Source organism: Notamacropus eugenii, chromosome 2, assembly GCF_028372415.1.
Source record: "Notamacropus eugenii isolate mMacEug1 chromosome 2, mMacEug1.pri_v2, whole genome shotgun sequence".
Lineage (NCBI taxonomy): Eukaryota > Metazoa > Chordata > Mammalia > Diprotodontia > Macropodidae > Notamacropus > Notamacropus eugenii.
The window spans coordinates 325,641,563-325,669,089 of record NC_092873.1 but is presented as its reverse complement, the minus strand read 5'-3'; the positions used below and the strand labels follow the sequence as shown (position 1 = coordinate 325,669,089).

General features: G+C 42.4%; 2 protein-coding genes across 10 annotated transcripts in view; one reads left to right on the top strand and one right to left on the bottom strand.

Moving 5' to 3' along the window:
• The window catches only part of HGS (hepatocyte growth factor-regulated tyrosine kinase substrate), a 24,075-nt gene extending 2,037 nt beyond the window's left edge, over window positions 1-22,038 (bottom strand). The window contains exons 1-19 of one of the 9 annotated variants that reach the window (XM_072645321.1): window positions 21,906-22,038; window positions 19,695-19,779; window positions 14,517-14,592; window positions 13,889-13,981; window positions 11,717-11,840; window positions 10,711-10,763; window positions 9,859-9,927; window positions 9,628-9,752; window positions 5,668-5,746; window positions 5,408-5,506; window positions 5,056-5,151; window positions 4,056-4,094; window positions 3,824-3,967; window positions 3,682-3,741; window positions 2,796-3,009; window positions 1,607-1,779; window positions 707-847; window positions 437-614; window positions 211-344 (exon numbers count right to left, since the gene is read on the bottom strand). In XM_072645321.1, the coding sequence (XP_072501422.1) occupies window positions 211-344; window positions 437-614; window positions 707-847; window positions 1,607-1,779; window positions 2,796-3,009; window positions 3,682-3,741; window positions 3,824-3,967; window positions 4,056-4,094; window positions 5,056-5,151; window positions 5,408-5,506; window positions 5,668-5,746; window positions 9,628-9,752; window positions 9,859-9,927; window positions 10,711-10,763; window positions 11,717-11,840; window positions 13,889-13,981; window positions 14,517-14,592; window positions 19,695-19,779; window positions 21,906-21,942 (2,019 nt within the window). In that variant the 5' untranslated portion in view covers window positions 21,943-22,038. The other 8 variants (XM_072645322.1, XM_072645325.1, XM_072645317.1 and 5 more) reach the window with 8 other exon arrangements.
• On the top strand, window positions 21,941-27,527 carry ARL16 (ARF like GTPase 16). The gene is made up of 6 exons (XM_072645338.1): window positions 21,941-22,208; window positions 22,360-22,405; window positions 22,572-22,629; window positions 25,270-25,383; window positions 26,554-26,669; window positions 26,801-27,527. The coding sequence occupies exons 1-6, from the start codon at window positions 21,941-21,943 to the stop codon at window positions 26,970-26,972; spliced, it is 774 nt and encodes a 257-aa protein (XP_072501439.1). The 3' UTR covers window positions 26,973-27,527.

Sequence of the window (27,527 nt, the reverse complement as noted above, 5' to 3'; positions counted from 1 at the left end):
TGCAAAGAAAAGATAAAGGCAAGTTTCCCAGTCAACAATACGTGTACATACACACAGACACACACTCTCTCTCTCACACATACACACACACACACAAACATATATTCTTTTGGAAACTCAGGACTAATGAGATGGTAGCTCTGACTCTTCTACTAAGAAAAAAAGAGCTAAACATTTTGCCTGTTTGCTACTCATCTTCTACCTCCTTACCTGATAGCCTTGTGTGGGGGTTGGCTGGTAGGAAGAATAGGCTGGATTTGTGGTGGGCACAGGCTGCCCCTGCTGAGTTGCCTGTCCACCACCTGCCCCTGCCTGGTACATGTAGGCGCTCACCATATTAGGATCTGTGATAGGAAAAACCAGGATTTCCAAGTTTAGCTTTCTTGGGTTATGGATCAGCAGCCTAATTACCCTGTGATACCCATAGTCTTATTACCTGTTCCAGCCACTGGCATGCTAGGGTAGGGTCCGCTGCCTGCCTGTGTTGGCTGGTTCATGTATACTGTGTGCATAGGGGAGCCCTCCACTGAGCCTGCTGGGCTAAAGGTACCAGGGAAATTCGTAGGGCCAGAAGGCTGGTATATTACCCCACCTGCTGGGGGCATGGCCTGTAGCTAGTAAAAGGGAAAAATAAGAGGTTATTAAAAAACAGGATGCTTAGCGGAAAATGTCTGATTGGAAACAGTATGAGCAGGTAAACGGACACCTGGGCATAAGGCAAGGAGAAAGCTGGCATCTGTGCTCGCATCTGAATTGTCTGCTTTTGCTGTTCCAGGCGCATCTGCCGCTCCTTTTCCTGCTCCTGTAGGCGCTGAATGGCCAACTGCCTTTGCATCTCTAGGTATTCCTGGAGGGGAAGGCAGGATTGACAAGGCACCCTAATCATTATCTTCCTTAGGAATAAGGAGTCATGGCACAAACACTGATGACCTGCAGGGAACTACTAGTGGAAAGAACACTTGCAATCACAAGACCCAGGTTTGAACTTTGACTCATACTCACAGCCTATGAAACCTTAGACAAGTCATTTAACATCTCTAAGCTTCAGTTTTCCTCATCAATAAAATGGAGAAAATACTTACAATATCTACCTTACAGAGTTTTTTTGAGGAAAGTACCTTGTAAACCCCCATATGAATTTAAGCTGTGACTTTAACTCTTACAGTTCAGAAAGCAAGGAAAAGAAAAGCCTAGGGTCCTCATCCTTAGTGACATAAGAAGACATGCCTAGTTCCCGAATTGTAGAATGCAGATGTTGAAAGGGACCAAGGGCTTCTGGATGCCAACCTGAAGGTACCTCTCTACAACATACAGGTCCTACAGCAGAACTGTTATGGTACAGGGGGAGTTTTTCATTAAATTCCCGGAGGGCTATACCTTCTGAGGGAGCTCATCCCTCTCCTGCATACACAGCTCTCCCTGCACTCAGTCCTGAGCCCTTAGGGCAAAGCAGAACACAGCTATTGCCTCTCAAGTGGTAACTAACCATGTGAAGGACTCATGCCTGCAATAAGCTGCCTTTCTTTAAGCTAAATACACCCAGCTTTTAGAAAGGACTGGCCCTCTCCATCTGAGCATTCCTACTAGGGAAATAGGCCCTGCTCACCTGCTTCTTCTGCCTCATGATTTCCAGTTTCTGGGCCAGCTGGATCTGGCGCTGACGCTCTGCCTCTTCAGCTGCCCGGCGCAGTTTCTCCCTGTGCTCCTCCCGGAGGGCATTGAGTGCTCCCCGGGCATCTCTGATCTGGGCCAGCTTATCTTGAAGTCCCTCATAATACACTGTGGGGGAAGGGGCAAAAAGCATGACCTCCCCTCTATGTGAATGACTCCCACACAACTGTGGCTCTATCCTTCAAGATGCTGTTGGGTTATCTCCATCCTGCACATGCTGGAACAGTTCTCATTGAGTGATGCTAAGCAGAACGCTTCCAGTACAGGCATGGGTCTGGACTGCCTTCCTCTATGCTGTTACTAAGGTCACAGTTAGGAGAAGGCACAGCCTACACCTGGCTGGCAACATTCCTCTCCACCCTCTCAATAAAGTATAGGCTGACCTTGAAAGTCAGTGGCAACACACTCTGTGGGGCTAAGCCTTTGTGTGAGGCCTGTGCTGAAGAGGCAGCATCCAACACAGGGTGTTCTAAAAGTCTCAGTGCAATTTTAAGCTATTAAAGACGCATTTCTCTAACAGGCTCTAATGACCCTTATAGTGCAGAGAGAGAGGACTCCCAAAAGGCAATAAGCTCCCGATCACAATAATTGTATCTTTGGCCACCTGTCTGCACCATTGTACCTAGCAGAATATATACGGCCTAGAGAGTGCATGTAATACTTGATTATTGGGCACTAGGCCTGAAGAATAACTAATTTCTTAACTTACACATGATGTACAAATGGACATTTTTTCACCTATGGAAAAACTATGTTGTTGTTTTGAGGACTAACCCAGTCACACTGGGATAGGAGGCTGCACAGCTCTTATTCCCAGGGAGGCTGGGAAGGGAAAGGTGAATCTAGAGAGGTATGCCACCACCAACATGACCCTAGGGGTGGCAGAGGTTGAACTGCCTTACTATCCCAGAAGCAAAACCCCATTTGACCTGTGCTAGTTATAGCTGACATGGCATTAGGAAACAGTTATCAATCTCTATTAGACTGAACAAGTAAAATGGAAAAGACCACTGGATATGACTTCCAACAAGAATGTCTGATAATATGGATACTGGGGTGTTCGGTCACAGTGCATAGTAGGGTATGGTTGCAGTGGAGCTCAAGAGAGACCAGAAATCACGTACACCTTCGCTCATCCAGCTGGTTGAGCAGCTCCAGCAGCTGAGGATGCATGTTATTAATTGACTGGAAGAGGGAGAGCACGGCTGAGTCATTGGTGATGCTCCGTCCCCTCATATGGTTGCTCTTCATGCGGTTGACAAAGGTGGTGACAGCATTCTGTAGAGCCTTCAGAAACTGCTCATGGTTCTCCTCGGACTCCCCGTTCTGGTACTGCTGCTGAAGACAAAGTGTAGGAGATTGCCAAGTACCACTTACAGACACCTAAATTAAGACTTATTGATCTCATACTTCCCAGAGAAGGGGAAGCTAATTCCCCTTAAGGTTTTGTGATAAATCCTTTCTTCTCCTCAACATGGGAGGTAGAAGGCCTCTTTTATCTCTACAGTTCTTGCTCTATTGTCTAACAAACCCAGAATGTGGGCTGGGGGGGAAGGGGGAGTGACTATCATGGGACAAATGTCCAGGAACTAACATTCCACTTCCCTTGGGGTGGCTCTAGACACAATCTAGGGCAGACTCAAGTGAACTCTAGGGCCTTAGGTCCACAGTGACATTCCAGATCCACTTTAACCACTAACTTACCTTTCACACCAGACCCACCTCTCTCAGGTCCTTGAGGTCAAGGTTTCTAGCATTCAGTTAGAAATGCAGGATCACTAAGTGACCCAGATCACACTCCTAGGACTGGAATCAGCTCAGTCCTGATCACAGGGAGGCCAGGAGTGATTAGTCAGAGCATTCCCCTCACTGGGGTACTTCCCTCCTGCATGTTAGCCTCAGGGGCCATTTTCCAGGGTGCCTGAGACCCAGCTGGCCGGCCCCTTTAGAAATGCTTGCTGAGATAGACAACATTATTAAGCTTACGGGCTGGGCCAAGCAACAGCTTACCTCACTAAAGGGGCCACCGGAGGGAGTTATGGGCTGAGAGTCTGTTTCCGGGAGGGGAGTCTGGAAGAGACCAGAGGTTCAGTGGGGGCCTGTCACCTTTAATCTTTTCCCCAGAGCCTCCCCCAAGGGCCCAGCTTGCTACCTCTAGCATGTTTCCTGGGGTGGCATGTCCTTCTGTAGGCTGGGGGGCAGAGTCTGCCAGAGGAGCAGGGGCTGATGGGGTGGGGCTCTTCTGAACCTCCTCTTGCTTCTTCTCCCAGTAGTTCCGGTTGAGATACCGAGCAAGCTGCAAGAAGGAACAGAGGGAAAAAGTCACTTCTGTGGGCCAGGAAAAAGGAGGAATGACAGTACAGAATAAGTAGGCATGCCCCTACCTCAGGGTCAATATCCTCAGCCAAGGGAGCGGATGAGTTCTGGGGATAAAAAGAGGATATTCTGAGACAGAGTCACTCCCTACAAAGGCAACAGACACCCCATCATCATTAAACACCCCCAGTGGAAGAAGACAGAGAAAAGATGGAAGCTCACTCCACAGGATGTACAGAGGACAAGCCCAGGACTGAACACATACCATCCTCCCACTCTCTCATTCACACCCATAGATCCCTGGGAAGTATTCTTATAAGGCAACAGATTCAAACAGTGAATTACAGATATTTAGCTGGTTCACAGCTCTGACCTCACTCCCTTGCTCAAAAATCTCCAACGGCTGACACTGAAAAGCTCAGAGTCCCATTATTCAGTCATCAAAGCTCACAGCTCCCAATTTTTCTCCATCCCAGTCTTTTCCCCAACATTCCTCTGCCCAAAATACCTTTGTGACCATCTCTGTTTGCTGGAATCCTATATACCCTTTAAGATCCAGATAAAATATCATCTTCATAAAACCTTCTTGGACTCCCTTCCTCACTCACCCCAGCTAGAAGCAATGTTCTCTTTCTTTTCATTCATACCCCATCCTATGGCAATTATCTGACTTGCAATATTCATGAGTATTTCTTATGTCTTCTACTAAACTGTGGAAAACTTAAGAGTAGGAACCATGGCTTTTTCTTCTTTGCATCTACCCATGAATCCCAACATAATATCCTTCACAGAGTAGTAGACTAAATCTCTCATGTGCCTTCCAATCTAAAATCCTGATTCCTATAAATGACAAAAAAGAGCCATCAGGTTTAGTAAGCATGAGAGCCTGAGCATACTTGGTGGTTTTGAAATGGCTTGTACTCATTTTGTCAGGTATTAAAGTGTCTATCCTCTTGGAGTAAGGAAGAAGGCAACTTCATCTTGAAAATGTAAATAGAATAAGATATACTACCTTCTGATTCTGAAGAAAAGGTTTCAAGTGGGTCTGGTTACAAAAGGAGACCTTACCACAGGGGAAGAATACAAGGTGCTAGCAGGGGGCGCAGATGAAGTCACAGGTGTGGGCTCTGCCTTTGGATACATGGTATATGTTGTCTTTTGCCTCTGAAATAAAGTGGAAAGCATGGTTTCTCAGGAAAGGATAATTAGGAAACACAGTGCAAGCAGACAATTCCTTCTTTCAGCCTAACTCCTCTAATTAAGTGAATACCCTTCACCCTATGTTGACTTATCAAGGGAAAACCTGAGGACTTTGTTAGCTGGAGACTGGATCAACAATGCCTTCTCTTTTCTGTGTCAAAGCAGGGCTCTGCACCAAGCAGGGACCTGAATCTAGGGGCCCCCCTGCCAGCCCACTCACCATCCTCTCCTTTTCCTCGGCCTCTGACTGTGACAGGGCAATAGCCAGCTGCAGTTCTTCTTCTTCTTGCAGAGCTGTCTCATCCCTCTTGGGAGGCAACTAGCACAGGGAGAGCTGGGTAAGAGGCTAATGTCCAAGGAAGACAAACCATACAAGACCCCTGGGAAAGCAGAGGGAGGGATGGGGAGAAGGGAGGAGGAAACGTTGTTGCTTCCCAAATCCAGGTTGTGGGGAGAGGCTACAAAGGGGAACCTTTGTACCTGAGACTGCTGGGACAGGGGGCTGGTCAGGTACTCTGGAGGCAGCTCTGTTGTGGAGCTAGCTTTACCTTCGGCCTTCCTAAGTGAAAAATAGCATCAAAGATTACTGAGTGATAAAAATCATATATGACACTCTTCAAAGTAGCAATTTCCTAACTTCTAAGATGGGGTCACCCCCAAAACCAAATCCTCAACAATGTTATTTCCTAGGGGTTTTCCAGTTATACTAGACAAGATTAGAAAAGAATGAAACAGACTTCACAAGACACAATTGGTTTCATTACTTTATAGTTATAGGGGCATAATCAGAACAGCAGCACATCTTTGTATAACATTTTACCTCTATTCACATGCTTTTACATGCATTATCTTATTTGTTACCACAACCCAGAAGGCACAGAGAACAAGTATGCTCAAGTCTAAAACTCAAAAAGGATGGAGAATTTGCTGTCATTATGTGACAGTTAACTCTTCAAAGTACCTTTATCTCAATTGTTTTAACAATCTGGGTATCAGTACCAGATTGCAAACTATGAAGCAGTAATCATTAAAACAATTTGGTTCTGGTTAAAAGAAAAAAAGACAAAGTCAGTCGAAGAGGTAAGATACACAGCATAATGAAGCAAATAAATACAGTAATAAATACAATAATAATTCAACAAACCCAAGATCTGAGTTATTAAGGAAAGGACTCATTACTTGACAAAATGCTATTAAAGCTGGATGATAGTCTGGCAGAAATTAAGATAAGCTCAAAATGTATATATGCCTTAAATATAAAGTCACATAATAAAAAATTAAAGGAGAAAGGAAGAAATGACCTTTCAGATCGAATGGTAAGGAAAAAGTTCATGACTAAACAAGTAATAAAGAATATTACTCAAGTTAATGGGCAATGTTGATTATTATATAAAATAAAAAAAGTTTCTGCATACGCACAGAAATCTAATGTAGAAAAATTAGAAGCTAATGAGGTAACTGGGAAAAATATTTTCTAAAACTTCTTTGATAAAAATCTCATTTCCAAAATATACAAGGACCTATCAAATTAAGAACCATTCCCCAAAAGAATGTCAACGGATCTGAATAGGTAGTTTGCTAAGGAAAAAATCAAGGCTATCAACAATTATATGAAAAAATCATCTAAGTCACTAAAAATCAGAGAAAGGCAAATTTAAGCAACTTTGAATTTCCAAGGATAAATGCTGGAGGAGCTGTGAGAACACAGGTATGACAGTGCTTAGTGAAGTGTGCTTCTTAAATTGTGGGTTGGAGGCGTGACCTATGCTTTAAGAAGCACTGAAGGGGTTACAAGTGGAAAAAATTTAAGAAGTCCCGCACGGAGGTATGAATTAATTGATCCAGCCATTCTTGAAAGCCATTTTGAACTATGCCCACAAAACTACCACAACATACAGACCTACTCTTTGACCTAGCTATACCACTAGGCCCATACTCTCAAATAAATCAAAGAAGAAAGGAAAGGATTTTAATGTAGAAAAGTATCTATGGCTGTCCTATTGGGAGGAACAAGTTGTATATGAAGGAATAACTAGAATACCACTTGTATTGTACACTTTACACTTGTATTGGCATCTTACCCGTTTCTAAATAAATTGTGGCAAATGAAGGGAATGGATTATTATTATGCCATAAGAAATGATGAAATGAACAATCTCAGAAGGAAGTGGGAAGATCTTTGTGAATTGATGCAGAATGAACTTTATTAGAAGAATAATTTATACGATTAGAACAAATACAACATTTTAGTTAAGACTGGAATGGAAATAGTTAACTGGAGAAGAATTTCTGCTGCAAATAAATGAATTAAATGTAAAAGAATAAGAGTCATTCAAAGACTTGGAAATTGAGGAAATACCCATCAACTGGAGAACAGCTTAACAAGTTGTGGTATATGATTGTGCTATAAGAAACAATGAGGGGGATGGTTTCAGAAAAATTTGGAAAGACTTCTATCAACTGATGCAAAGTGAAGTAAGCAGAACTGGGAGAACACTGTACAAAGTAACAGCAACGTTGTAAGGATGAACAAACTATCAAAGACTTAACTACTCTGTTCATGACAGTGATCCAAGATAATTCTGAAGGACTCATGATGAAAAAATGCTATCCACTTCCAGAGAGAGAACTGATGAACTCTGAGAGTAGATTAAAGCATACTTAAAAAAAAAAAAAAGAATAAAGAGTAAGAACCATTCCCCAATTGATAAATGGTCTAAGGATACAAATAAGCAATTCTAAAGGTAAGAAAGCAAAGTTATCTCCAGCCATATGAAAAAAACTAATAATTAGAGGATTGAGAATTAAGCGATTCAGGTTGCGGTCGATCCATAAACATTTGCTAAGCACCTAATGTGGCAGGCAATGGTGCCAAGTGCTGTACTACACCCATCAAATTAACAAAGTTGGGGGAAAAAAAAGATTGGCAGAGCTACAGGAAAACAGGTACACTGATGCAGTTGGTGTGGAGCTAACTCCAAATGTTAGCTTCTGGAAAGCAATCTGGAACTATGCACAAAAATTACTAAAGAGTGCATGCACCTTGACTCAGCGATACTACTGTTAGGCCAATATAACAAAGAAATCAAAGACAGAGGTAAAAGTCCCACATGTATAAAAATATTTATGGCAGCTCTTTTTGTGGTGGCAAAATGATGAGGGTGCTCAATTAGGGAATGGTTGAACAAAGTGCATTATATAAAGGTAATGGAATAATATTGTGCTGTAAAAAATTAGGGAAAAAGTGGTATCAAAAAGACTTGTGTGAAGTAATACAGAATTAAGTGAGCAAGAACAAAAACAAACAATTTTCACAGACTTAAGAATGCTCATCACCTAAATGACCAATCACGATTCTAGTCAACTGATAAAGAACACCTCCTCTCACCTCATGTCAGAAATGGACTAATATACAGAATAAGAAATGCATTTTTGGGTGTGACCAATGTGGGAATTTTGTTTTGCCAGACTAGACAAACGTGTATTGAGGGATTTTTCTTTTTCTTTCCTTTTCAAAAGAATTTGCTCAGTTGGGAGTAAGTGGGTGTTGGTGACACTGGCAGGCACAGATTAATAATTTTTAAAAACAACTGTTAGCTGGAGAATTAAAAAAACAATTTGGGGTAAAGGATCATAAGATCTAGACCTCAGAGATCAAGTTTAACCCTCTCATTTTGTACTTAGATAGTTGGTACAGAGATTGTTGAAGAGGAAACGGGCACAGAAAGGTGTTTCAGGTCATATTAATAGCACTCAGTCATTAGAGTAGATCATTAAACTCTCTATGGGATCCTTCCCAGCTACTAAGATTTCCTTCAGTTCATCAGCATCACCACAGTTAGTGGCAGAATTGGAACAAAAATCCAAGTCTCCTCACTTCCACTCTAGCTCTCTTTCTACTATACGACTCTATTTTGATCTAAGTCTTCTGATTTAGCACCGCAGGACTCTTTCTGAGACTATAACATTGCTAAAGGAGGACAGAATCCCTCTGGGTATGCTACACAAACACAATCTTACACACATAGCGTCAGACAAACAAATCTAAGCTATATTCAGCCAGACACATCTAGAAGGATAAAATTAAGCCAATTGTTGATAAATGATGCCTTTAGGATTGGAATTCTGCTCCATCAGAAGCTTCATGTTGCTCCACTACAGTGAATACAGCTAATATCTCCCTGAGTTACGGGAAGTTCCTAAGAGCCAGAATAAAAACACCTTTCTCAGGCAAGTGACAATCTCTCTGTTCTCAATTTCCTCCCCTATAAAATGAGGAGGTTGGATTAAAACTATGTAATGCCTAAGGAATCTTCCAATGCTAACATTCTATAATTTTGTCGTGTAGGAAAACCAAGTTCTAGGTAAACGCTGACTCTCAAAGCTTACTGAAGGAAGGAAACCATGAAAGGATGACACAGGGGAACAAGGGCAACTCACTTGTTTAGCAGTTCATAGCAGGGCTCACACACACGTACTTCCTTTTCAATGCCAAACTTGGGAATGGTGGAACATTTGGAGGAACATTTCCCACAAAAGATTTGTCCACATGCCCGGCAGTGATGCTGCAAATAAGAGGTGAGAGATACATCAGAAATGCATTTTACTCCCCATCTCACCCAATACCAAAAGCATAAATTGGCCATCTTCCTCAGCTGAGAACATACTCACTTTACGTGTCATCACTCCAAATTGTACTCTACATCTGTGACATTCTTCAGCATCAACCCAATCAGGAGCCTGGGAAAGAATATAGGGCCAGTTACTCCTTGGGTGACAAAGCTAGACATTCCCATCCCTCTTCCTGCTGTCAAATTCAGCACCCAGTGCTAAAACAGCAGCACTGGGTGAAAACTCTCAATTCCCAATAAAGCCAGGAAAAAATGCATGGAAAATTCAGAGAGTAGGAAGAAGTGGTAGTTTAAATGAGCAAAGGGACTGCTTACTCCTGTCAACTAAAACCAGCAGCCTAGGAGAAAGGCAGGGTCACTGAAGTCTAAAGGACTCAGAAAAAAAAAAAAGGATCCCAAATCCAAAAGATCCTTTCTTTTTGCAAGGATTGGAAATTCGAGACATTTCAAGGATCTGAATAAATTTTAAATTAGGGTCTAGACCACACTATCACTAGCTGCAATTTCATAAGAGCCATAGATATTGCATGGTATCCTACCATAATTCTTTACTATATTACTGTAAAGAGATTAAAACAGCTGCACATTCTATCTACAACTTCTGCATGATTAGAAATTTAAATCTTTGAAGAAAATACAACACACACTGTTTTTGTGTTTGTCCTTCATTTTCAAAGAGGATCATGATATCAAGATGATGACATGACTTGCAGTTGACTTTGAGTGAGGGAGGGCTGTGCAAGGTCATCAATCTCACCTTCTTCTCCTGAGCCATCACTCACATATATTGTTAAGAAACACAGAGCATCCCAACTCCCCAATTCATACCCCAATTTCAAAAGTCAATACTTCTCTCCTCAATTCAGTCCAAGTCCTAGATCTGAGAACTCACCCTTTCTGCAGCAAACATAGCATCACTCTCCTTGAATTCTGGGAAAACATGACCTGTGGAAATGAGAACATACATCACGCACAAAAAATACCCCAATAGTATTTTTACGAAGCAAAGCTGGAATTAGAAGTCCTAGGTTTGCTATCTGACCTACTATATTATATGTGATTTATAGCAAGACATTGTGCAACTTTGACCTCTGGCATGATCATATTGAAAGGGTGCTAGAGGGTCCCTTCTTCTTTCCTTGCTCTTAGCATGCAAAAGATAAGCTTTTCCTAATTAGCTCACCTCCTATTTCACATTCCAGAAGGTAAGTATGACATAGATACCCAAGAGTTTTATATGAGCATTAATTAGGTTTCTGCCTATCTTATAAGGGGTACTATAAATAGAACACTGGGCCTGGAGTCAGAAAGACCTGAGTTCAAATTCAGCTTATATACTCATGTTTGCCTCAGTTTCCTCAACTGTAGATCGGGAAATAAAAATACCTACCTGGAAGAGTTGATGTGAAGATCAAATGAGATAATACTTGTAAAAGTGCTAAGCATAGTGCTTAGCACACAGTAGGTACTTTATAAAATGTTTGTTCCCTTCTTTCTCCTTGTAATAAACTATTCTTCCTTCTTCCAGGGTCTCACTCCTCCAATTCATCCTGCAAATCACTACCAGACTATTTTTTCTAGCACAACTGTCATATCAAAACTGACAGTGACTCAGACTTATAACACATCCTCAATAACTATATCATATTTGAACTCCACCTAAATTCAAGGCCTTTCATAAACTGGCCTTCCTTACCTGATTTCCCACTACTCCCTAACATAGAACCTCCTTTGCTTTCACTGTGCACCCCTCCCCACAACCATATCATGTTAATTCTTAAATTTCCTCCTCTTTAACTTAGTGGCCTTAACTTAGAATGTACTCCCACACCTCTCTGAATCCTCCCAAATTTAAAACCCCCAATCTAAATCTTCACATATCTCCTGCCATAATTTACCTTCCACCTTCATGATCTGGTAGGTGTCCTGCACTACCTTATACTTGGGCTCATTTCGGAAGGCATGAGCCCAAGCCTGGATCAGGTAGAGGATTTTGTTACGGACGTTTACTTCCACTTGCCTCTGCAGAGAAAAGATGAGGCAGAGATCAGTAAAACCAACTGGAGATGAAGCAGGGGAAGAAGTTGTGGGGTAGGGAAGCAGATGAGAAATCCAATATTCCAAAGGAACGGGACTTTACAAATGAGAAAAGGGGAAGGGAGATTTCCTACATGTCTAAGAAATGTGGGATAGACAGTTACCACAGGAAATGTCCAGCTGTTTCAGGCATTTCCCTGAGGGTTTGTCTTATGAATATATAAAAAGGAGGCAAGTAACCAAATCCTACTCAAATAGTAGGACAACTCCCAAATTGCTTCAATTCTTCAGATCTCAGCACTCATAGTCATTAAAGTCAATCACAAAACTTCCCATGGGACCCTGCCCAGACACTAAGATTTCCCTCAATTCATCAGAATCACCACAGTCTTCCACCACTTCAGACTTCTAATACCCAGTTCTCCAACCCAACCAAGTTTTGCATTAGTGAAACTCTGAACCTCCAAGGTCAAGCTGCCTGTTAGAAAGAGAGAGGATCAATGGCCTTCCAGAGCCTGGAATACTTAGGAAGCTGCAGGGAGTTTAGCTTAGCAGTACTTTCTTCTACTTCTCTCTAGTCCTGGCCAGACAGAGGTTTTGCCATTATCAGCTGATCCTGGCATCATCACTGCATACCACATGACCAGCTGTTCTGGAAACTCCCCCAGGAAACAGAACAAGTGCCAAGTGCTGAGAGCTCCAATTTCAACCAGGTCACAAAATCTTCAGTCTATATATCTATCAAGGAGATGCCTCTGTGAATTGTGAAGCAGGGGAGAAGCAGAGGAAATGGCTTCAGGAAGCGACCCCAAGAAACCTCAATCTGGGCTTCAGTCTCTCAAACTCTTATCTCATTAAGAAAACCCTCCATACAGAAACATACTAGGTAACATACCAGCTTAATGACAAATCATGGTGTAAATGGAATACAGAGACAATTAGCTAGAAGAGTCAAGTCAATAATTCCTTCATTTCCTTCAGCCAAATCAGAATCTGATAACAGCAAAAATGCCCAAAACATTATCATTATAAGTCTATAATCATAAATGTCGGTAGCAATGGCTCAGGTCTGGGCAATAGGCTCCTAACTGGTCTCCCTACTTCAGGTATCTCCCTTCTCTTATTCATCTTCTACACAGTTACTAAACTGATAGTCCTAAAACACATATATGACTCTAATTCTAATGAAAAAGTCTTTAGTCTCTTTCCATTGCCTCCAGGATAAGGGCTCTTAACTTTTTTGTGTCACGGACCCCTAACCAGAATGTTCTTAAATGCATAAAATATATAGGACTACAAAAGAAACCAATTATACCAAAATATAATTATCAAAATATTGTTTAAAAGTTCATTAAGAACTCTGCTTTTCCTGTCTTACAGCTATTCTCTATACATGCATCCCCCATCTCTATGAATCTGCACAGATGGTCCCCATCAACACTAACAAAAAAATACTTGGCTTCTTTTAAAGGAGAGCTTAAGTGTCACTCTCTACATATATATGGTCTTTTCTCATACCCAATTACCAGTAGCCTCTCCCTTTTGGAATTACTTTGAATGAATTCTTCAGTGTGCGTGGAGTTTCTCCCCCAGAGACCATAAGCTCCCTGAAACTGCTCTATTTTTGTCTTTGTGACCCAAGTGCCTTGTAAACAATAGGCACTAACTAAATGTTAAGCAAGAGTTCAGTAGTCACCAGTTTTATTAGCATGCCTGAAACACTCCAGGTGCCCAGCTCTAGGCTGGAGGTTGTGAACCAGTCACAAAAAGTAGGACCTACTGCAAAGAACAAACAGATTACCTAGGTCACTGTGTATGCCCAGTATGGAATGGCGGCTACTCACATAATGCAGTCTTGCCTCTCTCCTCCAGCCCAGACAGTAATTATCAAAAGTGGAGCACTTTGACAACAAAGAATAGCTATCAGGTTAGCCTGCTAGAAATTTTGCCATCAAGACCTTCAAAAAAGGGAACCCCCTTCAGGTCTTTCCAACAGGGCATCCATTTTACAAATATTTCTCAAGGATGCTTACCTTTAGCAGCTCTTTTAGCTCTTCCATTGTCTGTTTGTTGGCTACCTCATCATGAACTGTCTGACCACAGTTCTTGACAACAGATTCCATAACCTGTCACAAGAAAGAAGCCCAAAAGATGGAAAGGAAATATTTCATTAAGACAAAGCCCACAAAATTCCTCCCCTGCTTGAAAGGCAAACTCCCACTAGTCCTCTCTCCTTAGGTCTATGAGAGACCAAAACAGTAATTATATTCCTTTAGATTAGGCAGCTATACAATGTCCACAAGAGTTCCCACTGATTCCTTATAATGCTAGCAAGAAAACCCACATGAATCATCTCACAGGTATTTATTACTAGAAATGGATCTGTTATTTATGTCTGGAGAAAACAAGACAGGAAAACAATTACCCCTCCCTGTAGGTCACAAAGTAAGTAGCACTGCTAAGAACTGGAACTTGGGAATTCTTTCCTGCTCATCTCAGTGCTAAACAGAAACCTCTGCTCTCTGCTGGGTGCCTCCCAGAGACAATGAAGCAGATGTTAAGACCTTCCTCATCTCTATGCCTTCCAAAAGGTAGGGAGAAACCCTGTATGTGATAAAAGCCTAAGTCAAACCTCACTAAGATATACTGGTTGCTAATTACCTCTAAGGCATAGAGGGCCACATGTGGATTCTTGTCATTGACTTTTTTCTTGATGGAACTTACAGCATATTTTGCTCTGAAAGGAAATGGCATTAAGTAAGCAGGACAGGAATGGGAAAGGAACACAACCTTAGCTACTAAAAAAACTACAACACAAGCCTAGGCACATTTATCTACCTGGTTCTTACAGAGTAGTAAAGAATTCAGCAACTACATAGTTTTCACCACCGTTGATAAAAATCAGAAGAATTATTTGTAATTGTCCCAACATCTTAAATGTACCAGTACGGCAAAGCAGGAGATTATTTTAAAATAAACTGTAATGCATGATTGCACATGTATAATCTATATCAGATTGCTTGTCATCTTGGGGGAGGGAGACAAATTTGAAACTCAAATATTTTTTAAAAACTTAATGTTGAAAATTGTCTTTGCATGTAACTGGAAAAAATAAAATACTATCAAATAATAAAAATTGTATTAATGTCTTTGCTTTTATAAGTCATTTCTGCATAAAATGGAAAACTCCTTGCCCAACTCTAGAACTGGACTTTCTTTGAAACAAAGAAAAATAGTTAAGCAAAAATAACAAAAACAGGCACTGTATCTGAAAATGTATGTAACATCCTGTGTCCCTATAGGCCCCTGTGCCATGTTTCATTATCTATTTTCTAGGACTAAATGGTTATTAAAATTAGAAGGGATTCAGCTTCGTTTCAGTGATTTTTTTTTACCGTGATTGCAGTTAATCAATCAATAAACATTTATGCTAATCACTGGAGATACAAAAAGAGGCAAAAGACAGTCCCTGCCCACAAGGAGCTTATGCTACAATGGAGAGACAAGAAGCAAACAAATATATACAAAGCAAGCTATTTATATGATAAATAGGAAATAATTAACAGAGAGCAAGCACAGGAATTAAGGGGGGGGGGCAAGGCTTCCCGTGGAAGATGGGATTTTAAGAAAGCCATGGATGTCAGTAGGCAGAGTAGAGGAGAGAGAACATTCCAGACATAGGGGAGAATGTCTGACAGTGTCTTATGGATGGAACAGCCAGGAGACCAGTGACACTAAATTGAAGGGTACATGGCAGGATGTAAGGGGCTAAGACAACTGGAAAGGTAGGAGGGAGCTAGGCTACGAAGAGCTCCACAAGCCACTCAGAGCATTTTATCTTTGATCCTGGAGTTTACTGAGTAAGGGAGTGACTTGGTCAGACGTGTGCTCTGGGAAAATCACTTTGGTAGCTAAATACAAGATGGACTAGAGTAGGGAGAGAGCTGAGGCAGACAGATCCATTAGCAGGCTGTTGTAATAACATGTCAGAGTAGAGAAATGGGAAGTTGAAAGGCCTCAGGAACTGTGTGTGTGTGCATGCGTGTATGAGTGAGGAATCCAGGATAACTTCTAGGCTTCAAGCCTGAAGGCCTAGAAGGATGGTGTTGTGCTGTCCTCTACAGCAATAGGGAGGGTGGGAGAAGAGTAAGAGTTTAGAGGGAAAGATAATAGTTCAGTTTTGGACATGTTGTGCTTAAGATGTCTACTAGACATCCAGTTCAAGGTGTCTGAAAGGCTATTGGAAATCTAAGACTGGAGGTCAGCAGAGAGTTTGGGGCAGCATAAGTAGATTTGAGAATTATCTCCAAAGAGATGGTAATTAAATCCATAGGAACTGATGAGATCACCAAGTGAAAAGAGAAGAGGACTCAGGACTGAACCCTGAGGGACATCTAGGGTTAGAGCACATGGTCTTGAGGATCACTAAAAGGAGACAAAGAGTGGTCAGATACATAAGAGAACCAGGAGAAAAGAGAGTATCAAAGGAAAAGAGAGTGTCCAACTTGTCAAAGGCTGCAAAGAGGTCAAGGAAAATGAGGAATGAGAAAAGGTCATTGGCTTGGGGAAACTTCAAGATTGTTAGTAACTTTGGAGAGAATGGAATGATAAGGTCAAAAGCTGGACTGTAAGGCATTAAGCAGAGTGAGAGGAAGAGAAAATGGAGGCACTTATTATAGATAGCTTTTTAGAAGGCAGAAGACACATTGGATGAAAGTGGGGATAAAAGAAGAGTCAAGTGAGGGTGTTTTCAGAATGGGGGAGACAGGGGCATGTTTGTAGGCAGTAGAAATGAACCAGTAGAGGAGAGATTGAAAATGAATTAAAGAGGGGGGATAACAGAGGAGGTAAGTTTTTGGAGGAGATGGAATGACATGGGATTGTTTGTACAGGTAGACAGGGGTTAACTTTGGTAAGGAGTAAGACCATTCCATCATATGAGCCAGGAGTGAAGGAAGACATAGCAGCAGAAAGTATCTGAGCATAGATGAGAAAGAGGAGAGAAAAGGGAGTTTGACGTACATGTTCTCAGCTAAGAGAGTAGGGAAAGAGAGAGCTATAGGACATGTAAGGAGGGATGAAGAAGTTTGGAAGGGCTGCTGTGGAGAGATAAAGTGAGCTGTGGTGTTGCGCTAGTTGTGCACACTGTCCTTCTGGTTCTGCTCATTTCGCTCTGCTCCAGTTCAGAAGCCTCCCTATTCTGCTCTGAATTTCTCATCTCTCTTAAAAAAAGCCTTCTACACCCACTGCCTCAACCCTTTGCCATTTGGCTTCTGTCATCACTGAAATCAAACTGTTCTCTCCAGTTACCAAATGACCTCAAGTGTCCCATCTGATAGCCCTGCCTTGTCTGTTTCATCCGACATGAGGGACCACCTTCTCCTCTTGAACACTCTTTGTTCCCTGGGTTTTTATGACACTACTCATTCCTGCTTTTCCTGTCTGGGCCTTCACCTCTCTTGCTGATTCATCTGTTTCATGCTTCCAAAGGGTTGGTATGCTGCACTGGGCCCTCTTATTTCTCTGTACTTACTTAATGACTTCACCAGCTCCCAAGGGTTTAATTATCATCTCACTGACGATGACTCCCAAATTATGCATCTAGCTCCAGTCATTCTCCTGAGGGCTAGTTCTGCATAATCAGCTGCTTTTTGGACATCTCGAATGGGATGTCCATAGGCATCTCAAACCAAGTATGTTCAAACAAAACTCAATGCTCTTCTGAGTTTCCGTATTTCTTTCAAGGGCAGCAATTTCATTCCAGGCTCTCATGTTTGAAATCATAACTCCTCTTTATCTCTCACCCTACATACAGAATCAGCTATCAAATCTTGTTATTTCTATCTCTACAACACCCCTCCAAACCGTGCCATGCTCATTATTCACATAGTCACCATCTAAATTCAGTCTCTCATCACTCCTTATCTGTAGTTTGGAAAGGACCCCTAATTAGTCTCATAGACTCAAGTCTCTCCCCTACTCCAAAACATTCTCCAAAGAGCTGCCAAAGCGATCTTGCAATAAGTGCAGGTCTTATGCTGTCACTACCCTCCTCAACAAATTCTAGTGGCTCCCTCTCACTTCTAGAATCAAATATTAACTCTTCTGTTTGGCTTTTAAAGCCTTTTACAAGCTGGCCTGATTTTGCTTGCCAGCTTCATTAACCAGTCTAGCCAAACTAGCTTTCCTGCTATTCTCCCATCCCTGTGATAACACACTGGCCATCCACCATGCCTGGAACGTTCTCCTCAGATTCGCTTGGCAGAAATCTCTTCCTTCTTTCAAGAGTCAGCTCAAGGGCCACCTCTACATGAAACCTTTTCCAATTCCCATTCCCTCTCTAACTACCTTTGATGTTTTTATATATACTTCTATAAATATATGTTGCTCTTCCCACCAATGTAAGCTCCTTGAGGGCAGGAGTTTCACTTCTGCCTTGTATCCCCAGCACCTAGCACAGAGTTACTTGGTACACTGTAGACACTTAAAAATATTTGTCATTTTTAGTGCATAATAATTCATTATATTCATATAGTCAAATACGATTATTTTTCCCACTACTGTCCAATGAATGAGCACTCACCTTATATCTGGTTCTATGCTATTAAAAAAGTGTTGCTATAAGTACTTTAGTACATATTGGACCTTTCAGTCTTTGGGGTATATGTTCAGTAACAGAATTTCTGCATCAACAATATCCTTGAATAATTCCAAATTGTTTTCCAGAATGGCTGCATTCACACTTCTTCCCATAGTCCTCCAACATGGACTGTTTCCCTTTTCATCTCTATCAATTTATCAGATGTAACACAAGATCTCAGAGGTGGCATTTCTCTATAATGATTTGGAGTACATTTTTGTGACTGTTAAAGATGCAATTTTTCTTTTGAAAATTGTTTGAGCTAAAATCTAAGTTATATGGAAGTGATTTTAAAACACTGAAAACAAATAAAATAAAATAAAACTGAAAAAAAAATTGTTTGAGCTTTAATTACATATCCCATCCAGCCAACCATTTAAGTCATCTCACCACCTGCCTGACATTGTCTCACTTCCACACTAGACCTAAGACCTGGACTAGGTCACTCAGAACACATGGCCCCAATCGCTGGGGAAGTTAATGCACTCATTGCAAATTAGGCCACTTTCTCTACATGCTGGTTCTACACACACAAGTATACTTCAGTTTCATAGCCCATGAAGCTAACCCCACAGATTATCTCATCACTTGCCCCCTTTCCAACTTTCTACTTCCTCAAAACAAGTTGTCATCCTCTATTAGAATGTAAGCACCTTGAGGTCAGGGACTCTGTCTCTATTTTAAAAATATTTATCCTCAACCCTTACCATAGTTCTTCGTACACAGTACCTAATAAAATGTTGTTTCATTCTTTCATATGGGGAATGGCTCTTGGTCTTATATATTTGTGTCAACTGACTAGTACTTAGATATAAGCATTTTTTTCCTCTTTCTTTTTTATTCTACTTTCTTCTCTTTTTAGTCTAGTAGCAATTATTTGAGTACATGCAGAAGCTCTTTAATTTTGTGTAAGCAAAATTTTATGGTTTTTTATGATCAAAGCCCCTGATTCTTCAGATGAAGGACAAACATCTCATAAGTTAGTATGTTCTACAGAGCTTCATCAACAAAGATCAGGATGCAGGGTCCTAGATTACAGGTAGGTTCCAATTTAGTCAAAAGACTACAGAACCTTGGACTGTGACAGGCAATCTGTGCCAGCCTAGCCTAGTAGGCATCATTCTGAAAAGCAGTACTCTAAAAAATTATGAAATTTAGAAAATTAATATCTACAATGAAAATAAACATTGCTCACTTACTGAGTATCTCCCTGACGGATCATGTCACAGATCTGAAGGATAGACTCCCAATCTGTCTCTAGCAGGAGCTGACTGGTAGCTTTGTCTGCAAAGAAAAAATGCACCCATTAAATGAATTCACTCTAATTTATTGGGACTTAATCAAGTGCCAGATCATTTATCTCAACTAAAGCTAGTCACAAAATCATAAAATTCACTCTGACTTATTTTTAATAATTTTTAACCTTTTCAGCACAGGTCCAAATCTTACAATAGTGCTAAAAAATGGAGAAAGTATTATCCTCATTTGACAGAGAAAAAAATGTACAAAGAGCAAGGAAATAATTTATTAATTTTAACCCTTTGAGTTATCAGGTGCTTAATTTACTCAATTAGAATGTAAGTAGATGTAAGACCATAAGAAATGATATCACAAATTCCTGGTGGTTTAATCTAAAGCAGTGTTTGTGTATGTCATAGATGTTAATCTTATGTTATGTGATTCATAACCTAATATTTCTATTCCATTTAAAATACTGGTTCAATGAGAAACAGTAATGCCTTTCTACTTTGTAGAGTATCATTTTCTCTGGGGATATATGAAGTAATATAATAAACCTTCATTTTCAATACTGACTAGGTAGTTAACATGTAAGGTACATTTTGAAAGACAGAAAATGTTGGTCAGCCAGCTGAAAGCAGAATCACTTTGAATGGTTCATATAACTTGCTAGCTCCTCCAACGTTTTCTTAATATAATTTAATATATACACTTGAGTACTAAGAAAGGTTTATAATCTCCCCTAAAATGGCATGCAAAACAAAAGAAATAACGGTCATGTGGCTATTGGTTAGAAGCAATTAACTCTACCCAAAAAAAGACCTCTAATTCTGTCTAAGCAGGAGATACCACTTTTTTCTTTTTTTTGCTAGGGTCATAGGAACAAAGTCGTTGAGCTCGGTTATTTTGAGCTCAGATAATCCAACCACTTCATTTTTAATAGATGAGGAAACTGAGGTCCAGAGAGGTTAAGTAATTTGCCCAAGGTCACACAGGTAGTATCAGAAAAAGAATTTGAATTCAGGTCCTCTAACTCTTCAAATCCAATGGTTTTGGTTTTTGGTTTTTTTTACTTTATCACAGCTGAGCCATTCTCTAAGAAAACACACACACACAAATATACCCACACACCCCAACCATTCTTGCCCCCAAAACCTTAAGAGTGTGTGCTCCTAAGTTATACAGCAAATGGGTAAGGTGAATTCCTCCCACTGAAGGGGGTGAGAAGAGAAGTCAGGTCTCCTGGGCATGCACTGACAGTCTGCTAGGCAAAGGTTAGGAAGGGCTCAGACTAAAAAGGTTATTTTGTTTTCCGAAGATGGCGGCACCAGAGAGCCCCTGGCAGATCCCAGAAGAAAACTGGTTCCACCGCTCGAGGGGACAGAACTAGGAATTTCCCAGAACGTAGCCCTCCAGCGTAAACTGCGTTTTCCTGCGAAACCCTATTCCTCCCCCCTGACCTGGGCCCCAGCCCTCGGCAGGAAGGACTTCTGACTCCGGGGCCAGCCTGGACAAGCTGTCAGCTGCTGATTCCTTAAGGAAGCGGGCATGTGTAAACTGCCCACAAGGGAGGACGCAGGATCACCATCGACACCAGGACGTGCTCCTGTGGGTGCCCGCTTGTATCCACACTTTCCTAAGTTTGGGCAATTAACTGTCACCAGCCTCCTCGAATATGCAATGATGCTTTAAAGCTCCCGGTGTGAAAATGATCCTGAAGGGCAATATACGGCCTTACCAAAATCCAGAGGAGGGACGTTACGGAAGGGGGTAAGGTCCCTAAAACCCGGGATCCTCAGTCCCCAACACTGCCCGGAGGCACTGCCCGGAGGCACTGCCCGGGGCGCCCCCTCCAGCACCTCGGGGACCAGCCCGAAGGGAAGGGCGAAGCCAGGTAGAGGGGTGGGCGGGGGGGGGGGGGGGGTGAGAGAGAACGGCGACCCAGGCGAGGAGCGAAGGGCCTCCCCCGCCCCCGGCATGACCCCACCCTCCGGTGTCTCCACCTCCCCGCAGGGGCCCGACTGACTCAGCGCCCCGAGGCAGAAGAACAGGCTGGCAGACGAGCCTGGGCGGCGAGGCCCCCCGGACGGTACGAGGCAGGCCCAGCTAGCCCCGGATTGGCGCTAGAGGTGAGGGCGGTGGGGGGGAGCGGTCGGCCGGGGGTACGTTACCTAGGAGACGCTCGAAGGTGCCGCTACCTCTCCCCATGGCGACCTCAGACCCAGCCCCGCGGCCACAGACGCTCTCCCTACTCGGAGCAGGCGCGCCCCCCGGCTTCCGCTTCCGCCTCGGGCTGTTTTCACAGGAGCGCGCACGTCACGGAGAGAGGGACCGACAGACAGACCGACGGCGACTGGACCGCGGAGGAGACGCTGGAATCTTGGGAATAGGAGCTTCCGGGGCTCGAGGAACGAGCGCTGACGTTCTACTGAAACCAAACGAGAAGCCCGCCCATTGGTCGCCCCGCCGAGATGGTCGGTGGTGGGGACCAATTAGCAGTCGGAGGAGAGCCACGCCCGTCAAATGGGAGTGCTTGGGGCGGGACGGGGCGGGGCGGGGGTGTTCAGGCACTACGGCGACCCGAGTGGGTCGAAACGTCCGGTCTGGGGATGTGTCTGCTTTTAGGTGCCACCGGAGTCGGGAAGACTCTGCTGGTGAAACGGCTGCAGAATATCCTTACCGAGCGGCAGGGACGGAGGGAGGGAAAGAGCCCAAGATGGGCCCGGCTCGGGTCGTGCCCCGGACTCCCCTGGAGCTCGGGGGGGCCTCGGGGCGTCGCCGCCACCTTCCCCTCCCAGCCCCGCCCCCTCCTATTCTTCCTTAATCCGACCCGCACAGCTGAGCTCCCGGGAGGGGAGAAGTGACCTCGGGGACCCGCCCCCGACCCAGCCCACGGTAGGTGCTCAGCCCCCCTGGGAGGGCCCTTACTTCGGTGGCGCCCTGGATCCGGGAAGACAGCCCTGAGTCACAGGGGGCCTCAGACCCCGCTGAGCTGTGTGACCCTGGGCAAGTCACGTAAAAAAAACCTGGCTGCCTCAGATCGGAATGATGACAGCATCCGCCTCCCAGGGTGGCTGTGAGCGTCGGTGACTAAGGTGCTTTGCGCACTTCCAAAAGGACCTATTATTTACCAGTCAATAAGCATTTATTAAGCACCTACTGTTTACTGAGCCCTTTGCTAGACACTGGTAATAGAAATACACGGAATAAAACAATCCCTATTAACCAGGAGCTCACCTAGTAGGGAGACATAAGGATAGAATGCTATCCAGCCATATGTTTATACATACATATATGTGTATGTGCATACCCATGTTTATGGATGGGTATTATGTATACACACATTTACACATATGTATCCAAAACGTTTACATATGTACATATACACATGCATGTTTTGGATACATATTCTGTAGACATACACCTGTTGTACCAGTACCTTTACGGTTATGTGTATGTATACATGTTAATGACCATGTATACTGGTACCTATACATATATGTGGGCATGCCTATTATGTATATACCCAGAAATGTACCTGTACATGCATACGTATATATATTTATAACATATACTATGTGCATATATACATTTATGAATTTGTATCATGTACACACGCACAAACTACTTGTAATATGTGTGTATGCATGTATGTTTAGGAATGTACATTGCGTATACATAAACGTATACTTGTACCTATACATATGTTTATATGTATAGGCATATGCAGAATAGATACAATTAAAGTAGTTTGATACTAGGTTGAGGAGTGAGGAGTATAGGAGCAGTTGAGATCAGGAAAGGCTTTATGTGGAAGGGCACCTAGGTGGAGCAAATCCCGGAAGATTCATCTTCCTGAGTTCAAATCCAGCCTCGGACACTTACTAGCTATGTGACTCTGGGCAAGTCACTTCCCCCTGTTTGCCTCAGTTTCTTCATCTGTAAAATAAACTGGAAAAGGAAATGGCAGACTACTTCACTATCTTTGTGGAGAAAACTCCAAATGGTGTCATGACCGAAAAATAATTGATCAACAGGAAGTGGTACTTGAGCTGAGTGTTGAAGGATTCTCTGAAGTGAAGGTGAAGCAGGAGTATATTCTAGTCATAGAGGACAGCCCATGCGAAGGCTGGGAGATCCAAGATGGAATGATGCATGTGTGAGGAATGGAAAGAAGGCCAGTTGTGCTGGTTTGCAGAGTGTGGGAGGGGAGTAATGTCTAAAGAGATTGGAAAGATAGGTTGGGGGCAGATTGTAAAGGACTTCAAAAGGCTGACTGATCAGCACAATGACCTCCCTTGATTTCAGAGGAAAGATGATGAAGCTCCCCACCTCCTGAGAGAGAGGGAAATATCCTCAAGGTATACAATTAGATATATTTTGTGGACATGACCAATGTGGGAATTTATTTTGCTTGACCACAGAAGTCAAAGTTTTGTTACAAAGGTTGTGCTTACATTCTGGTTTTTTTTTCCATGGTGGTGGTGTGGAAAAGAATATAGATTTTTGTTCATTGAAAAAATAAAATAATCATTTTAAAAAGATTAAACAGAGGACTTTATATTTTATCCTACAAACAACAGAGATCCACTCTAGTCCATTGAGTAGGCGAATAACAAGATCAGATCTACACTTAAGGAAAATCATTTTGGAGCAGTGCAGAGGATGGATTGAAACGGAGAGGCAGCTTGGAGGAGGAATACCAATTAAGAAGCTGTTGAAATGATCTAGGCAAGAGGTGATAAGGGCATGAACTAAGATATAAGCTCTGTGAGTAAAAAGAAGCAGTTAGATGTGACAAATGTGAAAGTAAAAAAAGGGAGGGCAGGGCAAGATTTGGTGATTAATTGGATATAGGGTATGAGGGAGAGTGAGGAGTTGAGGGTAACACCTAGTTTATGAATCTAACAGGCTGAAAAAGTGTGATGGTGCCATATTTCCCATATAGAAGTTTATAGGAGGGGTGAATTTGCTGGGAAAAAATGAGATCTGATGGACATGCTGAGTTTGAGGTGTCTTTGGGACATTGGGTAGGAAATGGCAATAGGCAGTTGGTGATCAGGGGCTAAAGCTCAGGAAAGCCAATAGGACAACACCAACAATAATAATAACTAATATTTACATAGCATGTATTGTTGCGCCAGGCACTTTACAGAAATTATCTCATTCGATCATGTGTCTAAAACCAGATTTAAACCCAGGTCTTCCTGCCTCTAGGTTCAGCACTCTGTTACACCATCCAGCTGCCTCTGTCTTCCTGGAGATGACAATTAAACCCATGGAAGCTGATGAGGTCACTGTGAGAGAATATGAAGAGAGAAAAGTAGGAGACCTAGAACAGAGATTTAGGGACACCTACAGTTAGTGAAGAATGATAAGGATGTTGAGCTAGCAAAGGAGATTGAAGCCTTCAGAGGATACGAACCATATCTGTCTAGTTTGTATCATAGTGTCACATGGAGTTAAATAATTCAAAATCATTTGCTTTCCTCTCCCTCCCATTTGCATTGAGGGTTTTTTCTTTTTCATCCACAGGTGGGTACTGACCTCACTGACATCATGGCCCAGAAAAAGATGACTATCCGGGAGCTAGGAGGATGCATGGGTCCCATCTGGTCCAGTTACTATGGAGATTGCCGCTCTGTCCTGGTGGGTCATAGTCTGTTAGACTTCTCTTAGAGATATATATACTCATCCTGGTTTCATTCTCAGTTCTATGTGGAGTGGAATTTAGATACTTTGGTTACTCTGGTTTAGGATACAAAATCTGTGTTAAATTTTCCTTCTGGAAAATAAATTTTTTTTTTTTTAGTGTCTCAAAAGGATTTAGAGCTCAGTCTGTCTGTGTGTATATATCTATGTCTGGGTGTATATGTCTGTATATCAATGTATCAAGAGAGTGAGAGACCGCATATCATAAAGAAAGGGAAGACTTAGGGGGTCCTGCCTCTAACATAGCAGTTCTCAGACATTTTAGTCTCAGGGTCCTTTTACACTCTTAAAAATTATTGAGGAACACCTTTCTCCTCACACACACACACATACACATGCACAACACGCAGAAGAACTTTTGTTTATTTGGGTTATATTTACAAATTAGAATGTCTTAGTATTTTTTATCTCGATCCCCTGAAAGGTTCTTGGGAATCTCCAGGAATCCCCAGACCACACCTCTCAGTACCCCAGGCAACTATGTAAGACTATAAGTTACAGATGATTTGCACATCTTTATAGTAAAAGGAGTTTATGCAGTTAAGATTGTTCCACACAGATGTAATTATAGATCAGAACTTTTTCTTTTAAAAAAGAAAAAAAAGCTTATTGTGACCAGAGTAGAATATTTGGTTCTGTTGACCTGGAGTCTGTAAACTTGATTTTATTTTTCTTTTTTTAACATTTAATATTTGACATAATTTCTTTCCATTGTAATCCTATGTATTTTATTTTATGTGTTTAAAAACATTATTCTGAGAAGGGTTCCATGACACACACACAAAAAAGGTTAAAAACTCCTGATTGAGAGCATCATCAAACCTTTATCGCTGCTTTGTTCAGCCATCTATGCATGTATATGTTAGATATTCACATTACAGAATGAAGCCAGCCTGAAGACCTACCATCTGTGATGTAAACCCAAGGAGCCTTGGAACTCAAAGAGTTCTTCAAAGCAAAGAAGCTTTTCTTTGAACCATAACTTTCTGCTTTGAATTACTCCAAGCCCATGTCTGGTTCTCGAGGATTGGCAGAACCCTCCCCCTGCCCCCATGGTCCCCTGTACTTGGGCATTCTTGACGTTAACAGGCTCTCTATCTTCCCTAGTTCATGATTGATGCTTCTGACCCCACCCAGCTTTCCTTGTCCTGTAGTCAGCTCCTGGGCCTCCTTTCTGCAGAACAACTAGCTGATGCGTCTGTCCTGATTCTCTTCAATAAGATGTAAGGATGTTTGGGTGAAGAGAGAAGGTGGGGGCAGGCTGCTGTTTGAGGAAGTGTGGGGTAGGGTTGGCATTGTCAATCAGACGCATTATTCTCAAGTGTTTTGTTTTGTTTGTTTGTTTTGGCTACAGTGATATGCCCTGTTACATGACCTTAGAGGAGATGAAGTCTCTAATCAGACTCCCAGATATCATTGCTTGTGCCTCACAGTGCATCACTACAGCAGAAATCAGTGCCCGGGATGGCACTGGTCTGACAGCTGTCCTTCGCTGGCTCCAAGACACCCACAAAGCCAACAGCTGATTGAGGGGTGAAGAAATATAGGTGACATCTGTTTATGAGACAGGACAGAGAAGGTGTGAATTGTAGGGCTTTGTCCTCAGGACAGAAAGAGCCAGGCTGAGCCACCAGAAGATGATGAGTGTGGCCTGAACTCAACTGGCTGAGTTAGCAGGCAAATGGAGGCTGCTTACAGGGCTTGAAAATCTCAGGTAGCTGAACTGCAAACTGAAGAGCTTTACCACAGCACTGAGAGGATGTTTTGGACAGTTGGGTCACCCCTTGGAAGAGTCATTTAGTATTCCTAATGCTGTCTTTGGAAGGTCATACCACTTCTAGGCCTTTGATTTCTCCATTGTAGTTTTCTGGCCTGTCTCTGGCCCTGATAAGGCACCCTCATCGCTATCTATCCTCGTCCCACCCCACAAGCCCAAGCAGCATACAATCACATGGATTTGGCTTATTGATAATTACATGGGCTCTACTTTTCTATCTAAATGCCAGAGGCATATGTGGTGGGTCTTCCATCAGGCAGATGGTATAGATCTTAAGGGAATAAAGCCTAGATTTTAAAATGAA

Bases quoted from the DNA above. Each gene is read 5' to 3' on its own strand.
- ARL16 (XM_072645338.1), top strand. From the start codon at position 21,941: ATGGCGACCTCAGACCCAGCCCCGCGGCCACAGACGCTCTCCCTACTC. The intron at 22,209-22,359 runs GTCGGTGGTGGG...GTCTGCTTTTAG, and splicing joins TTGGTCGCCCCGCCGAGATG to GTGCCACCGGAGTCGGGAAG. The intron at 25,384-26,553 runs GTGGGTCATAGT...TATCTTCCCTAG, and splicing joins GAGATTGCCGCTCTGTCCTG to TTCATGATTGATGCTTCTGA.